A 17,506-nucleotide genomic window follows, 5' to 3' on the forward strand; every position below is an offset into this window, starting at 1 on the left:
TCTCTGTTGAGGGGGGGGGCTATTTTCCAGCGCTTGGGCTCCAATCCACTCAGAACCCCTCTCCCTAGACTCTGTGTGGAAGGGGAAGGCAGTCAGCACATGCCCAGAGACCCCCCTCCCTTTCCAAAGTTGAGCTTTGGCAGCAGAGGGGGTGACTCAAACTGGCCTGCTGTGGGGGGGGGGCGCAAATCCCCCAGTGCTGCTATTTGAGGCTGGGAAGGCCATGCCTCCCCAAGGTGAGAGGGTGCATGACGGGGTGGGGCCTTGCATGGACGCCTCGCTGGGAAGCATCGCAGAATGCAGCTTGCCACCCCCAAAAAAACTTGGGGACAGACCCTTCCCTATAGAGCCATCTTGCCTTGGCAGAGGCAGCAGACAAGGGGGCGCAGCATGCCAGGGGTGTGGGGGCAAGGGGGGGGAGTGCTCCCTGCACACCATTGATGTCCTGTACTTTTGTTTCTTGATTCCAAGCCTCAATGCGGAGAAGGAAAGGGGGTGAGTTCAACCGCCCGTCTCCAGGGCTTGTCCAAACCCCTTTTGATCCAAGCTGCTCCTCCCTCCCTCCCTCCCCAGCATGATGGAAAGGTGCACTGGGACCCCAGTCCATGCTAATGGCCGCAGGACACATGGGAGAGCGGACCTTTTGCTCTGGTCTTTGCAATACATGGTTCCGTTTGTGGAAGGAGGGAGGTTTGGGAGAGGAAGGCTTCGTGCCAGCCTGGCAAACCGCATCCTAAGTTCACGTTGTTTGTTGGTGGGGAGGACGGCGGCAGCGCAGCCCGTGGAATGAGAGTCCAGCCATGCAGCCTCTACAAAGTTTTCCTGGGGATTGTGAGGTCAGCTTCTTGAAGACCGGCCAGTGTGTCCGTGTGGATTTCCAGATGTAGCGCTCTTGTTGAGCTCAGGGGCAACCCCTCCAGACACCGCTTCAGGTTCAAAGAACGACGAGGGCTTAGGGTGTTTTGTTTGCTTGCATGACTGTGGCTGCGTTGTGCAAAGATCTGTGTGCACACCCACGTACGCACACAAAACGTATATCCAAACAACACACCCCATGTATAGGCTTCCTGCATTCCAGCAGAAAATAAACAGCGATGGCAATTAGTTAAAAACAGTAATCAATGCCGTGCCTTCATTAGCATTGCAGAGGGATGGACAAGATGACCCCTAGGGGTCGCTTGAGATCTGCAATTCTATGGTAACTCAAGGCCATGGTGACCCCTCAGCGGCAGCCCTGGGCCTTTCAGGTTTTGCACGCTCTCCGAAAGCCAGCAAGATGAGAGGAACCACTAAACTAATTGGGGACACCGTTTCCTCAGCCTCAGAGCAATTGCCTCAAGGCTCCTGTTCCCCTCTCTTATAGATTTTTAATGGCAGTTTCTATTGCCAGAGCTCCGTATCCACATGATAAAATGTAAAGTGCAATAAAAGAATTACATAAATAGATTGGTGCAACCTTATCGTGGCCTAAAACCACACCAGGAGGGAGTTCTTGTGTTTGCTCCTTTCCAGATTCCCAAAGAAAAGATGGCTAGAAGTTGCTGATAGGTAAAGGGACCCCTGACCATTAGGTCCAGTCGCGGCCGACTGTGGGGTTGTGGCGCTCATCTCGCTTTACTGGCCGAGGGAGCCGGCGTACAGCTTCTGGGTCATGTGGCCAGCATGACTAAGCCGCTTCTGGCGAACCAGAGCAGCGCACGGAAACGTCGTTTACCTTCCCGCCAGAGCAGTACCTATTTATCTACTTGCACTTTGATGTGCTTTTGAACTGCTAGGTGGGCAGGAGCAGGGAGTGAGCAACAGGAGCTCACTCCGTCCCGGGGATTCGAACCACTGACCTTCTGATCGGCAAGTCCTAGGCTCTGTGGTTTAACCCACAGCGCCATCCACATCCCTAGAAGTTGCTGATAGCCAAATGCAAATTCCACAAGCATTAAAATCGTCAAGAAAGTGTGAAACAGCAGCTCCTTCAGCCACGCCAATTGCGAGCTTCAGGCCGGAGTCCTCAGGCATTCAGAAACTGGGTGGTTTCGCACACTTAATCCTCCTTGAGGATTTCCCATAATGAGCATCTGGTTGCTTTCTGTGAGTACAGGTTGCTGAACTAGCTGGGCCACTGGCCTCATCCAGCAGGCTTTTTAGTAGAATCAAATAATCACAGAACTGTAGCATTGGAAGGGAACCCAGTGGTCATCTAATCCAACCCTCTGCAATGCAGGAATCCCATCCAAAACATCCATGGACACATGGCCAGCCAAGCTCTAATGATGGAGAGTCCACCACCTTCTGAGGGAGACCATGGCAGTGAAAACATCTCTTGCCTTCAGAAAGTTCTTCCAGATGTTGAGTCAGAACCTCTTTTCCTGTCACTTGAATCCATCGCTTCAGGTCCTGGAGCATCACAAAACAAGCTTGCTCCATCTTCCATGTGAGAGCCCTTCAGAAGTTCAAAGGCAGCTCTCACATCACCTCTCGGCCTCCTCTTTTCCCAACTCCCTCAACTGCTTCTCATAAGGCTCAGTTTCCAGACTCTTCATCATCTTGGTCCCCATGTCCCCGGGTTCAGACACTAAGGGCTTCTCCAGACTTAACTTTTGTCCTGTTCTTTCCAGGCAGAGGTCCACAATTTATTAAGGCTCTGTGTCCGAATGGTCTTTGCCCCAAGCTTTCTCCACAAAAACCCATTCTTTAAAGCTGAATCGGGGCAAACATACATTCAGGTTTTCTGCGGACTGACATTTGCTCCAACTGAGCTTTAAAGAGCGGGTTTTCACGAGGAACGCTTTGGAGAAATTAAAAGGGCACTCAGACATGGAGCTTTAAAGAACAGAAAGCCAAGCCAGAGCTCAGGTGCGCATCGGTCATAAGCCGTGTTTTGGCATGGCGTTATGCGCAAATACATCCACTGATGTGCTGAGGGATGTCCACCTTTATCCTGCCATCACACCCTGGTCTAGGCAGAGCGTAGCAGGGGGCACTCCCAAGGAAAGTGCATGCCCTATGCAAAGCATTGAAAATCAGCTCCAATTCCACTTGCAGTTAACGGCACAATAACAGAGGATTTTAAACACCATAAGGCAACAGTCTTGAACCACCCAGAGACAAGCAAAGCCAGCTAATATGCCACATAGGAGATTTTTCTCGCGTACCCTTGTATTTGCAGGACCACCTCTCCTGGTATGTCCTGCAGAGGACCTTGAGGCCCGGGCCCTAAGGAAGTCAGATTATCCTCCACCAGGGCCAGGGCCTTCTCAGTGATGGCTCCGACATGGTGGAATGCTCTGTCCCATGAGACCAGGGCCCTGCAGGATTTCACTTCCTTCCGCAAGGCCTGTAAGACAGAGCTATTCCGCCTGGCTTTCAATTTGAACCTGGCCTGATCTTTTATTCCCCTTCTCCCCCCCCTCCCCTTTTTATGAAGATTCCTTGCTCTGGGATCCCACAGCTAATTCTCCCCTGGTCTCCTCGCTGGCCCAAGTAGGACTAATTTAGCCAGCTAGCCCTGGTGATCATCTAATGTTTATTGGATGGGTTTCCCCCCTAAATTGATTTTTGAATTCTGAATTGATTGTTATTCACGTTTTATACTGTATTTTATGCTGTTTTTTGTTGCATCAGTTAAGTGTTTTTAATTTGTTGTTAGCCGCCCCGAGCCTGGTTTTCTGAACCGGTAAGGGCGGGGTATAAATAATTTTTTTATTATTATTATTATTAAAACAAGCTTTTAAAGGATTGACCTGGGTGCTTGCTTTCATCAGTAGTCCTCAAGCAGTGAAGCAACGGGCTGTTTCTTTCTTTACGGCTGCTGTGGTTCTAATGGTGAAAGCAACTCCCTGATCGCATAACGGTGGCTGACAGGTGCGTTGCCATCTTCCCTGGGGGGAGAGGCACCACTCAGATTCAGAGCCTGGGCATGAAAGTGAGCCCATCAGACCGGGCAGCAGGGAGACTCGAAGGGGGAAGGGGCTTCAGGCAGAGAAAGGATGCCCAAATCAGGGCCAGCAGATGAATGTGCCCAAACAAGCAGCAGCGAGATGTTTGCTGGCAGCTCCTGGCAGGAAGAGGTGGGTGTGCCATACGGTCTCATCCAGAGGGTTGAAGGGGCCTGAGAGGAGGAGAGAGGAGGAGGGGAGGCTGTGATGAGAAACCGTGGGGAAGCCAGCCTTTTGCACTGGCCCAACCATTGCTTCAGCTTTCTATTTTTTTTTTAATTAAATTTTTATTAATTTTTCAACATATATTAAAACACAATACAAAACAATACATAGACAAACAAACATATAAACACGTATAATTTCTTAACCTCTTTTTCTTAAACCTTATTTCAACGACTTCCCCATACCTCCCTTTTCTGCATCCCTCTTTTAAACTTTTCCAGCAACCCCTAATTTCAATTACTTAGAGTTCGCTTTCATTAATCCTTTTTCTCTTACCCAATTATTTGTCACTGCAATTCTGTTTTGCATTACCCATGGCATTTTAGTACTCATTAATTTTACAACAGTTCTTAAGATAAACTTTAAATTTCTTCCAATCTTCTTCCACCGTCTCTTTCCCTTGGTCTCGGATTCTGCCAGTCATCTCAGCCAGTCCCATGTAGTCTATCACCTTCGTCTGCCATTCTTCCAGCGTGGGTAGTTCTTGTGTCTTCCAATACTTTGCTAAAAGAACTCTTGCTGCTGTTGTCGCATACATAAAAAACGTCCTATCTTTCCTTGACACCAATTGGCCTACCATGCCCAGGAGGAAGGCCTCAGGTTTCTTCGCGAAAGTGCATTTAAGCACCTTTTTCATTTCATTATAAATCATTTCCCAGAAGACCTTGATCCTTGGGCACATCCACCAAAGGTGGTGGTTCAGCTTTCTAAAAGCAAACATGGCTGGCAGCAGCAACCGAGTCTAGAACAACCCATGATGATCACTCGCTCCATTTAAGAGGAACACCACAGGTGCCCCATAGCCTGAGAGTACCCTACTAGGCGTCAGTGTTGGCTATTTGCAGATTAGTTACATAGGTTCACACTTTTTGAGAGGTCAAAAGTGCCTCCACCCAAAACCACCATAAACTGTAGTTTTCATCTGTCAGCTGTGGGAACGTCAGAGCTTTCTCGGCTTCTGACGGTCAACCATTCTGGAACTCTTCCAGACCCACACCAACAGGAGGAGGAGTTTTCAAACCTTTCTCAAAGTCCAAAAATGTGCAGTCACCCACTCAGCAGCTGGGCCCATAACCAAAGATGTTGGCTATTTGCAGAAGGCGTGCTGGGGAGACCACACATTACAAGGAATGCAAAAGTAACTTTCGCTAGGTTTTAATAACAAAAACAGAAACTCCTTTTACAATATATCAATAAGCATGACCCAACCCACCCACCAGGGTACTGAGAGAGCTAGGTGCTGCTCTTTATATACTATACCCAGGGACACAGGTGGCTCTGTGGTTTAAACCACTGAGCCTAGGACTTGCTAATCAGAAGGTTGGCGGTTCGAATCCCCACAACGGGGTGAGCTCCCGTTGCTCGGTCACTGCTCCTGCCAACCTAGCAGTTCAAAAGCACGTCAAAGTGCAAGTAAACAAATAGGTACCGCTCCGGCGGGAAGGTAAACGGCGTTTCTGTGTGCTGCTCTGGTTTGCCAGAAGCGGCTTAGTCATGCTGGCCACATGACCCAGAAGCAACCCCAGAGTCGTCTGCTACTGGACCTAATGGTCAGGGGTACCTTTACCTTTACCTTTAGCAGCTTAATTAACATAACAGCACCTGCTATAGTGCTTCACAGCTGTAAAACTAGGTCGCGTTATTTGCTCTGGCCCTTAAAGACATACACATCTTGTGGAACAATAATGAACCTTCATATTTAAAGACACCATTCAACAGTCAGTTGTTGCTTAGAGAAGCAGCTTAGGGACACTGTGATTTAGACTGCTGGTTTTCCCTCTGTAGAGTTCCAGGTGCCCTGCAGGGGGGAAGCTGCTCGGGAAACTTCAGAGCAGAAGGGCGTCACGTAGGGCAGAGGTTCAAGCAACCTCCAGGTGTTGGGGAACTGCAACTTCAAACATCTGTGCTGGCCGGGACTCATGGGGAGTTGTAGCACCCCCCAAAAAAACCCTGTGCATTTGGAGGGCACTAGGTTGGCAAATGCCGCACTAAAACTGGAGGCGGCCAGCTTTCGGGGAGGGCTGCACTGATGGAGAAGGCAGCTTCTGTCTGAAGGAGACCAAAAGAAGTCCTTTTTCATGCAGTGCATAGTTATTAAACTGTGGAACTCCCTGCCACTGGAGGCAGGTAAAGGTAAAGGGACCCCTGACCATTAGGTCCAGTCGTGACCGACTCTGGGGTTGCGGCACTCATCTCGCTTTATTGGCCAAGGGAGCCGGCGTTTGTCCGCAGACAGCTTCCGGGTCACATGGCCAGCATGACTAAGCCGCTTCTGGCGAACCAGAGAAGCACAGAAACGCCGTTTACCTTCCCACCGGAGCGGTACCTATTTATCTACTTGCCCTTTGACGTGCTTTCAAACTGCTAGGTTGGCAGGAGCAGGGACCGAGCAACGGGAGCTCACCCCGTTGCGGGGATTCGAACCGCCAACCTTCTGATCGGCAAGTCCTAGGCTCTGTTTGATCTTCTTGCAGTCCATGGGACTCTCCAGAGTCTCCTCCAGCACCAGAATTCAAAAGCATCAATTCTCCGGCGATCAGCCTTCTTTACGGTCCAGCTCTCACTTCCATGGAACAGGTGCTTAGGCGATCTCATAGACCCAATTGTGGCCCTTTGGTGCTGATCCTTTCAAGGAGCTGTGGGGTTCCTGTGGTGGTGGGGGCTCTTTTCTCCCACAAGGCGAAGGGAGCGATGCCTCGCCAGCCACCCAGAAGGCCGCAGGGCTCCCTTGCTGGCATGCAAGCACAGCCTCCCCTTGGCAGCACACCCAGCCCATCTCTGTGTCCAGTTCCTTCTTTCAGAGGCCAAACCTGGCTCACAGGGATGCTGTGTCTTGACTTTGCAGAGAAGCTGGACGAGATCTTGGCAGCCGCCGAGCCCTCGCTGAGAGCGGACATCGTGGAGGCAGATTCCAGGGCAGCCACTGTGAAGCAGAGACCCACCAGCAGAAGGATCAGCCCTGCGGAGATCAGTGTGAGAGATACGGGAGCACGGCGGGCAGGGGGGCAGGGCAGGGGGTGCGGCAAGGAAAGCCACAAACCGGGAAGGATTCCAGGGGTTGCGGGGGGAGAAGCGTTTCAGGGACAGAGAGAGCTAAGGACACGGCCCGTCTCATTGGAATGCTTTGCCCTGGTTGATAAGTAAGGAAAGGGGGTGGGACGTGTGTCTATTTATTTCATGAAATTTATACACCAAACACCCACCCCTCAAAGAGGTTTACAAAAAGATACGGCATGAAAATCAAGGTGGGAAATTGCAACATACTGAAAATTAAAATACAGTGGTACCTCTGGTTGCGAACGGAATCCGTTCCAGAGGCCCATTCGCAACATGAAAGGAACGCAACCTGCAGTGGCGTGTCTGCGCACGTGCTGGTTGCAATTTGCCGCTTCTGCGCATGTGCGTGATGTCATTTTGTGCATCTGTGCATGCGCGAGCAGCGAAACCTGGAAGTAACCCTTTCTGGTACTTCTGGGTCACCGTGGGACATATCCTGAAAGGACGTAACATGAAGCAAACGTAACATGAGATATGACTGTACTAAAACAAGTTCGAATTCACATCGACTTCCTAAGCTTCTGGGCTGTCTAAACAAGAATGTTGGGTTTTTTTAGCAGGAACCAGAAAGAGTACAGTGAAGGCTCCTGTTTGATATCAATAGGCAGGGAGTTCCAAAGGTGCTGCCACACTAAACTATCAAGTGCTTAGAAACATGGAATGGGTATTATGGGGCACCTGCAGTACAGTGGTACCTTGTTTCTTAAACTTAATCCATTCCAGAAGTCCGCTCCAAAACCAAAGTGTTCCAAAACCAAGGCGCACTTTCCCATAGAAAGTAATGTAAAATGGATTAATCCGTTCCAGACTTTTAAGAACAACCCCTAAAACAGCAATTTAACATGAATTTTACTATCTAACGAGACCATGGATCCATAAAATGAAAGCAACAAACAATGTACTGCAGTCACACAATCAAACAGTAGTTGAATTGGGTTCCACACAGTCACAAAAACAAAACAAAAAAGAGCCACAAGAATGCAAAATAAATAGCAAAAACAGACAGACCTCAGCGTAACACTCAAAACGGAAGTGTGGCACTCAAAACGGGGGATGTTCGGCTTCCGAAAACAGTTCGCAAACCGGAACACTTACTTCCGGGTTTGCAGTGTTTCGGTTCCAAGTTGTTTGAGTACCAAGGCATTTGAGAGCCAAGGTGCCACTGTAGTGCCGATTCCGCCAACTGAAGCGGTCAAGGTGGTCTTGACAATGTATATTCCGATAGGTAGCCGTGTTGGTCTGACGCAGTCAAAATAAAGTAAAAAATTGTCCAGTAGCACTTTAGAGACCACTAAGTTTGTTCTGAGTGTAAGCTTTTGTCTGCAAGCTTTCTATCCCATGCTTTTTCCTGTAGGACTAACTGCAGTCGTTAACAGCTTTACCATACCCATTGAGTCAATCACCCATCTCCCACTACCCTACTGAGAAAAACCCCACCCCACCCTACCACTATATATAAGGGTCTGGCGACTTCTGTTCCAGTGTATCTGAAGAAGTGGGCATGCACACGAAAGCTTATACCCAGAACATACTTAGTTGGTCTCAAAGGTTCTACTGGACAATTTTATTTATTTATTTCGACAGCGTAGGCGATGCATCCATTTTTAAAATAGTAAAAGCACTTGTCAAGGTGGAGAGCAGCCTCCCTTCAAAGCCTCGCTGTTCTTTCTCCAGAGCTGGCGGAAACCAAAGTCCCAGGGATTGTGGAATTGTAGAATTGGGAAGGAGCCAGACAGGGCATCTAGCCCAGCTGCTGGCAATGCCAGAATCCCAGCTCACAAATGCCTGAACATAGCTGTCAATTTTCAGATTTGAAAATACAGTGGTACCTCGGGTTAAGTACTTAATTCGTTCCGGAGGTCTGTTCTTAACCTGAAATTGTTCTTAACCTGAAACACCACTTTAGGTAATGGGGCCTCCTGCTGCCGCCGCAGCTTCAGAGAACGATTTCTGTTCTCATCCTGAAGCAAAGTTCTTAACTTGAAGCACTATTTCTGGGTTAGCGGAGTCTGTAACCTGAAGCGTATGTAACCTGAGGTACCACTGTAAGGGATCGACAGCCTCAAAAATAAGGGATCAGCAGCCTCACCTGTCCTGGGGACAGTCTACGGGATATCTAACACTCCGGGATAGCAGCGGGAAGCAGCGGGAAATAGCGCTGGAATAAGGGAATTTCCCGCAAACAAGGGAAGGTTGACAGCTATGTGCCTGAGACCTGGCCATCGAACTGCCAGGCATTCTTGAGCTGGCATTCCTGCATCTCATGGGGGGCGATGACCTCTTAGGGTTCCTTCCACCTCCACAAAACTATGATGCAGGGCTGGCCCTGTTTACGGCCAGGCAGGAGAGTGAGCCTTGTCCGTCTCTCTTTTTTTCCAGTCTCTGTTTGAGCGGCAGGGGATGGCAGCCCACACTGGTCCAGAGAAACCCCACATCTCCCTGCGCAAAGGAATTCCGCGGACAAAATCTGTAGGTAGGTGTGATGCTTCACCACGACCCCAGACCACGACCCCAGGCTTCTCCCTTGGGTGCCAAGACCATTGCGCCACAGCTTCCAGGGGCTGGGCTAGATGGGCCAATGGGCGATTCGGTACAGGGCAGCTTCTCTAGGATGCTTTTGTGTTTGGGTCCCAGAGGGGAGCTTGCAGCCCCTTTGTTCCCCTCTGGTCTTTTGAGCTCAGCGCAGTGCAGCCAACGTCCAGCTCTGCGGTTCTGTGGTTCTATGATTTGCTGTCGTGACGGTTCTACGTTTTGCTGTCGTCAAAAATGTCTCCCTTGCTGTTGCTGTGCGTTAGACCTGTGGGGCCGCAATACGATAAGGGGGAGAGAGCTCCTGTCAGTCAAGGTAGACTTAGCTGTTCCACATGACCAAAGGCCTGACCTGGTCTAAGGCAGCTTGTGTCCCGTCGTCTCCCGTTGCCACTGCCTCCACACTTATCAGTCCATGTGGGAATTTGGCTCTTCTGGTGCTTTTGCGCCTCTCCACCCTCCCTGCCGGGACGCGGGTGGAGCTGTGGGTTAAACCACAGAGCCTAGGACTTGCTGATCAGAAGGTCGGCGGTTCGAATCCCCGTGACGGGGTGAGCTCCCGTTGCTCGGTCCCTGTGAAGTAGGTTAGGCTGAGAGATGGGGACTGGCCCAAGGTCACCCAGGGCCTGGGTGGGGATTTGAATCCCAGTCTCGCAGGTCCTAGTCTGACACTCTGACCACTGCACCCTACTTGGGCCACTGGTTGTATCAGAAACATCAGCGAAGGGTGCCTTCTTACGTCTCGCATGCAGGTTGGTTGGAGATCAACTGCTCTCTTGCATTGCTCCTGCCTGATCCCTGCAGTCCACAGTCACTCCAGGGTTGTTGTTTTTTGCAGAAGTGCCTGCTTTTTATGTCAGTGTAAACCAAACTAAGGTGGCCCTGTGGGTTAAACCACAGAGACTAGGACTTGCCGATCAGAAGGTCAGCGGTTCGAATCCCCGCGACGGGGTGAGCTCCCGTTGCTGGGTCCCTGCTCCTGCCAACCTAGCAGTTCGAAAGCACGTCAAAGTGCAAGTAGATAAATAGGTATTGCTCCGGCGGGAAGGTAAACGGCATTTCCGTGCGCTGCTCTGGTTCACCAGAAGCAGCTTAGTCATGCTGGCCACATGACCCAGAAGCTGTATGCCGGCTCCATCGGCCAATAAAGCAAGATGAGCGCCGCAACCCCAGAGTTGGTCACGACTGGACCTAAGGGTCAGTGGTCCCTTTACCTTAACCTTTACCCTCCCTGCCTCGTATACATACAATGAAACTGAATGTTGGGGATTCAAGACAGGCAAAAGAAAGTCCTTTTTATTCATTTTTTAAAAATGCTTTTTATTGGTTTTTCCTTTAATACGGACAAACAAAATACAGTGAAATGTAACAGTCATTTTCCCACATTCTTCCCCCACACTCTGCCCAACGTTGACTTCCTTCCCTCCCTTCAACAGGTTTTCTTACTTCAGTTACTTTTCCACAGTTCCTTATTGTATCCAATCCTCTCTACGTCGTAAGATTTATTTCATTCCTGCCAGAGTCTTCAAATTTCTACAGTTATTACTTATATATTCTAGAAATTTACTCCAATCTCTTTGGAATTTTGTTTCCTCCTGATTTTGGATCCCACAGGTCAGCTTTGCTAGTTCTGCATAGTAAAAAAAAAAAAAAGTTCTTCACGCAGCGCAGATTGAAATTGTGGCAGGAGGCAGTGATGGCTCCCAACTTGGATTGGACATGGAGACATCCATGGCTACTAGATGTGAGGGCTCAGCTCTTCCTCCACAGCTGGAGGGAGCAATGCACCTGAATACCCATTGCTGGAAACCACAGGAGGGGAGAGGTCTCTTGAGCTGCTCAGCCTCTGTGAGAGCAGGATATTGGAGTGGATGCGCCATTGGCCTGACACATCAAGCTCTTCCTGTGATCTTATGCCGCCTCCCAGTAAGCAGCTGTGACTCATCGACAGGGACGTCTGATGGGGCACCTCTGCCCTCCCATGCCATCCACTGCTGACCAGAACCACTACAAGCAGTCCACAGATGTGGCAGATGGTGCCCTGTGGGGTTAGGATGCAGGGAGAGCTCAAGGGACAACCTGGCCCATCTATGATGTGGCTGAGATGTTTGTACCTTGGAGACTATAGGGACGCGGGTGACGCTGTGGTCTAAACCACAGAGCCTAGGACTTGCCGATTGGAAGGTTGGCAGTTCGAATCCCCGCAACGGGGTGAGCTCCCGTTGATCTGTCCCTGCTCCTGCCAACCTAGCAGTTCGAAAGCACACCAGTGCAAGTAGATAAATAGGTACCACGGCGGCAGGAAGGTAAACAGTGTTTCCATGCGCTCTGGCACTCGTCACGTTGTCCTTTTGTGCCAGAAGCAGTTTAGCCCTGCTGGCCACATGACCCAGAAAGCTGTCTTTCAGGCTCCCTTGGCCTGAAAGCGAGATGAGTGCCGCAACCTCATAGTCGCCTTGACTGGACTTAACTGTCCAGGATTCCTTTACCTTTACCTTCTTCTTTTTAACTTGGAGACCTCAGCAGGCGAAAGAACCTTTTGAGGAAGGTTCATGCTCCTGACAAGGAGCCAGCTGGGAGCCAAATCACTCGCCATCCTTCTGGTGCAATAAGAGACTTGGCATCTGGTAGCCGCTCTGTGTGACTGTTGAGGCAAATCTTTTCCTGGCTTTTGTAGCGGAGAGCTCCATGCTTTGGTCTGTGGCCTGATGGAGCATATGCGCGGCAAGGGTGTCCCTGCCCAGTCAGTCCTTGGGAAGCCAGGTTTGATTCGCTGGCTACAAAACCAGCCCTGCTCACTCACGCGGCTCACAAGCCTTTGTCTTAGCAGAAATGAAATGGTCTCTTCGGAATGCCTTGGGCAGGAGGGAAACAGTGCCAGCTTAAAGGACCTCTGGCCTTATAACCAGGGCTCAAATGAAAGTCATTTTGGGTATGCAATTGGAGTGCAATTATAAGATCATAGGAAGAGCCTTGCTGGATCCAAGTTGGTGGCCTCCTGTGGGAGGGAGTTCCACAGTTTAACTAAGTGCTACATGAAAAAAATCTTTTTGTCTGTTCTGAATCTTCCTACAATCCGTTTCAAAATATATAGAAGAAGTTGGTTTGCCCTGAGTTCATTGTGCTGCAGAATTGAAGCTATCGCTGATTCGAACAGCAAACATTGCAGAGGAAGAGTATGAGCAGCCCTGCCTGCAGCTGGCAGGAGAAGAGAACAAACGGATGACTCCCAGTTGGATGTGAAATATTTCAAGAGGCTGGAGGAATGCTGGGGTGCTCTCTTTCCACAGCCCCAAATAACTCAGTGTCCTGTAAAGAGAAGCAATCCGTGTAGCCCTGCCAAATCAATTCAGTGACCTGCTGGATCAGCTTTCACCAACCTGTGCCCTCCAGATGTTTCAGGCTCCCGATGTCCCATCAGCTCGCACAGCAAGCCTGAGATTTGTAAGACGGCTGCACTTGTAGGCCACAGCTGAGAGTCCCTCGGGCCAGGGTTTCTGGCAGCGGCTAATGGGAGCTGTGTCCAGCAACATCTGGATGGGACCAGGTTAATCATAGACTCACTGTAGAGCTGGAAGGGATCTCCAAGGGTTATCTCCCGGTCGGCCCCGCGGAGAACCTTAAGGTCCATAAATAGCAACACCCTAGAGGTCCCGTGCCCTAAGGAAGTTAGATTAGCCTCAACCAGAGCCAGGGCCTTTTCAACACTTCCTTTTTCCTTTCTCCTCCTGTGATGGAACTCCTATTTGGGGACTTTCCTGGCTTTTTTCTGGCCCACGTAGGATCAGTCTGGATAGTCAGCCTTGGTGAAGACTTGACGTTTTCATCCCCCCAAAAAAATTTTATTTGAGTTTCCATTGAAATGAGGCTGTGTTTTAATGTTTTAATGCTGTATTTTAATCTAGTTTTTAAGTTGTACTTCAATCAATTTGTTTTTATATCGGGTGTTAGCCACCCTGAGCCCGGTCTTGACTGGGGAGGGTGGGGTATAAATAAAATTAAAAATTATTATTATTATTATTATTATTATTATTATTATTATTATTATTATTATCTAGTCCAGTGCCTTGCAGTGCAGGAATCTCAGCTAAAGCATCCATGACAGTCCAACCTCTGCTTAAAAACCTCCAAGGAAGGAAAGGAGAGTCCACAACCTCCCGAATAGCTCTTACTTTCAGAAAGTTAACATACCCAGCTCCTTCAACCATTCCTCATCAGGCTTGGTTTCCACACCCTCGGTCATCTGGGTTGCCTTCCTCTGCACACCTTCCAGCTTATCAACTTCCTTCTTAAATTGAGCTGCCCAGAACTGGACACAGTATTCCAGGTGTGGTCTGACCAAGCCAGAATAGAGAGGGACTATGACTTCCCTTGATCTGGACACTAGACTTCTGTTGATGCAGCCTAGAATAGCATTCAGCTTTTTTCACTGCTGGTTGCCTCTCCCTGGTCTGGAGCATCCTTGAGGTTAAGGGCCTTGAGAAGCAAATGCCCATCAGATAGATGGAGAACCCCAAATGGTATTTGGTGGCATTCAGGAGACCCGAAGAATTCTCTGCTCAATCCCCATCACGCCAAAGCTGTGGCTACAACACTGGTCCCATTGAGAAAGCGAGGAAGGGCGACCTCATGATGCGAGACATTTCTGGGCGCCTGGAAATGTTCTGGAGGCGCTGATGAATAAATGGCTGTGAGTCACAGCCCAGCATCTCCCGAACTGTTCCTCCTCGGCGTGACGCTGAGGCACACGAATGGGGAAGCAGAGATCCAAGATTGGCTTTCCATAGTGGAACCCTTCCAGGTAGACCCAGAATTAGAATTTTAAAAGGCAATGATTGCCATTATTCTTTTTAAAGGAAGTGGATTCAGAGCAGGCTGCAGCAGGATCTGAGGAGGAGGGCAAAGGAGGAGGGCAGTCATCGGGCTCTGATATTTTTATGCCAGGCTGATGAGCCAAAAGCAAATTACCTGCATCTGAAGAAGGGAGCAGTTGCCACAATAGACGTTGATCTCTGTGGGGCCTGAAGGGGCTCTTCTGCGTTGGCTGTTGCAGACTGTTGTAGCTGCTCTTTTAGAATTAAGTCCTATTTCATATCCTAGAATTGTAGAGTTGGAGGGACCGTGAGGGTCATCTAGTCCAACCCCCTGCAATACAGGGATTTCAGTTAAAGCATCCATGACAGACGTCCATTCAGCCTCTGCTAAAAGACCTCCATGGAAGGACTATTCTTTTATCTATCCTCAATCTTCCAACCTTCAGCTTGGTTCATTTGATGTCCATGACTTCTAGAGTTAGGAGAGATGGAGAAAAACTCTTCCGTATCCTCTTTCTCCATGCCATGCATGATTTCATGTCACTCCTTACTTGCCTTTGAGATTAGGACATTGGCAGCTTTCTTTTCACTTCCTCGTATTCTTTTTGTTCTCTTCCTTTGGGCAAGTCTTCCGTGCTTTTTTTGAAGGAAGCCTTATTGCCTCTAACAGCATCTTTGACTAAACTCATCAACCATTCCGATGTCCCCCTAGCCCTCACAGTACCTGATCTATGCTCCAATTGAGTCAAACCTCGGTTTCCGAACACCTCCGTTATCTTACGTTTCGGCTCCCGAACGCCGGAAACCCGGAAGTAAATGCTCCGGTTTTCAAACGTTTTTCGGAACCTGAACATCCGATGCCTCAGTTGTTGAATGTTTCGGAAGTCTGGAACGGATTACATTCAACAACCGAGGTTTGACTGTATTGTGTTTTTGTAAACAACACCCAAGCAGTTGGGAGTGATTTAACCCTCTTGACTTTGCCTTTCAACTTCCCTTTTTACCAACCTCCTCATTTGGGGGACATTTCCTCTTTTTGAACTGTTGAGAAGAGGATGTTGTGTTAGATGGACCGCTGGCCTCATCCAGCAACCCTCCTGCCTCTTTTTGAGTTGGTTATCCAAGTGCTGTCCCTGGAAAAGAAACTTGTGAAGGTGTATAAAAGTGTTGGTCACGGGCTCTTTCTGCCAAGTGAATCGTACCATAGGGTAAGAGAGTAGAACACATGGCCTCTTCCTCTCTGGCTCTGTGATTTCATGAGATCCCTGCGCATCCTCTGACCCACTTTGACTCAGCTCTGCTGGTATTAAAAAGGACTAATTGCCTCCGATTAGCACCCTGCTAGTCGCTGGCGCGCTTTTAATGATATGTTGGACAACACAGAGAACAGCCCCGTCGCCAGGCATTGTGAGCCACCACGTCTTCCCTCCAGGGATTCCCAAAGAGTTAATTACGGACAATGGCAACAATCCGCCAGTGATTCACTTCGGAGCCGAGGGCTGGTATTCCGAGATACTCCTGGAATCCGGTTCGACAGAGTCGCAAAACACTCGGGGGAAGAGGCATGATGGCAAGATTTGTGGAGCAGCAGAATCATAGAACTGTAGAGGGACCCCAGAGCGCATCTAGTCCAGCCCCTTGCTTGCAAACCTTCGAGGAAGGTTTCTGAGGAAGTCTGTTCCACACTTGAAGAGCTCTCACTGCTAGAAGGTTCTTCCTGTTTACGGTGGCCATGTGCCCTCTTTTTCCAGGACACGTCCTCGTTTTCGTGGGAATGTGAAATGAGAGTTTTCATAACAATTAATACCGTATTTTTTGTTCTATAAGACGCACTTTTCCCCTCCTAAAAAGTAAGGGGAAATGTGTGTGTGTGTGTTATGGAGTGAATGCAGGCTGCGCGGCTATCCCAAAAGCCAGAACAGAGAGAGGGAGTGCTGTGCAGCGCTCCCTCCCACTGTTCTAGCTTCTGGCTTAGCTGCGCAGCGATCCCGCTTGCCGTCCTGGCTTCTGGCTTAGCCTCTTCCAGGCAGGGGGAGCCTTCATCCCGCTGCCCAGGAGATGCTTTGCGTGGCTATCCAAGAAGCCAGAACAGCAAGAGGCTATCCCAGAAGCCAGATCCCTCTTGCTGTTCTGGCTTCTGAAATTCAGAATATTTTTTTTCTTGTTTTCCTCCTCCAAAAACTAGGTGCGTCTTATAGAGCGAAAAATACGGTAGTTAAAAGTAGAAGTCGGAAACTGTGTCCTCTTTTTTTGCTGTTCGAAATATGGCAACCCTAGTTGGAATCCCATTTCTTGTAACTTGAATCCATTGGATTGAGCCCTCCCTTCCAGAGCAGGAGAAAACAAGGTTGCTCCGTCTTCCGTGGGACAGCCCACGGAAGATGGGTATCCTATCTCCTCTTAGTCTCCCTTTTTCCGGGCTAAACATCCCCAACTCCCTCAACCGTTCCTCATCAGGCGTGGTTTCCAGACCCTTGATCATCCTGGTCACCCTCCTCTGCACAGCCTCTCAATACGGCTGTGCATGGATGCATCTCACTTGCTTATGAGGCTATTTTTGACAATAGTAAAAGAGAAGCAGGAGAGTCTTAAGTCACGTGTGCCATCTTGTCTTTGTCATGCAGTGTGTTAAAACTCAGGTATGCATATGTGCATTGCGTGGCGGGGGTTGGACTAGATGACCCTTAGAAGTCCCTTCCAGCTCTGTGATCGCCAAACCTGTGCAGACAGTTAATGCAAGTTTAGTAGAGGGATCGCTCAATTAAGTTTCATGGTGAGAAAAAAGGACCATACAGCAAGGACCATTTCCCAATCTGGTTTTTGCCCCTTCTGCAACATGGAAATGTCTCAAAATAAGATTAATAATTATCTTCTGTTGGTATAAGTCCATCGCTCAGCCCGGACATTGAGGTCCAGCTCCGAGGGGCTTCTGGTGGTTCCCTCCCTGTG

General features: G+C 49.3%; 1 protein-coding gene across 11 annotated transcripts in view; it reads left to right on the forward strand.

Annotated features, from left to right (window-relative positions):
- SHANK3 (SH3 and multiple ankyrin repeat domains 3) overlaps window positions 1-17,506 on the forward strand; it is a 430,757-nt gene that overhangs the window by 376,811 nt on the left and 36,440 nt on the right. For 9 of the 11 annotated variants that reach the window (XR_014538733.1, XR_014538734.1, XM_083572536.1 and 6 more), the window contains 3 exons: window positions 472-495; window positions 7,003-7,130; window positions 9,594-9,687. Coding sequence is in view for 9 of the 11 variants with exons in the window: in XM_083572536.1 (XP_083428662.1) it covers window positions 472-495; window positions 7,003-7,130; window positions 9,594-9,687 (246 nt within the window). In the remaining 2 variants the exon portion in view is untranslated. The remainder of the gene's footprint in view (window positions 1-471; window positions 496-7,002; window positions 7,131-9,593; window positions 9,688-17,506) is intronic. The other 2 variants (XM_083572537.1, XM_083572538.1) reach the window with 1 other exon arrangement.

The sequence above is a fragment of the Podarcis filfolensis genome (assembly GCF_964270895.1).
Source record: "Podarcis filfolensis genome assembly, chromosome: 10".
In the NCBI taxonomy this organism is placed as follows: domain Eukaryota; kingdom Metazoa; phylum Chordata; class Lepidosauria; order Squamata; family Lacertidae; genus Podarcis; species Podarcis filfolensis.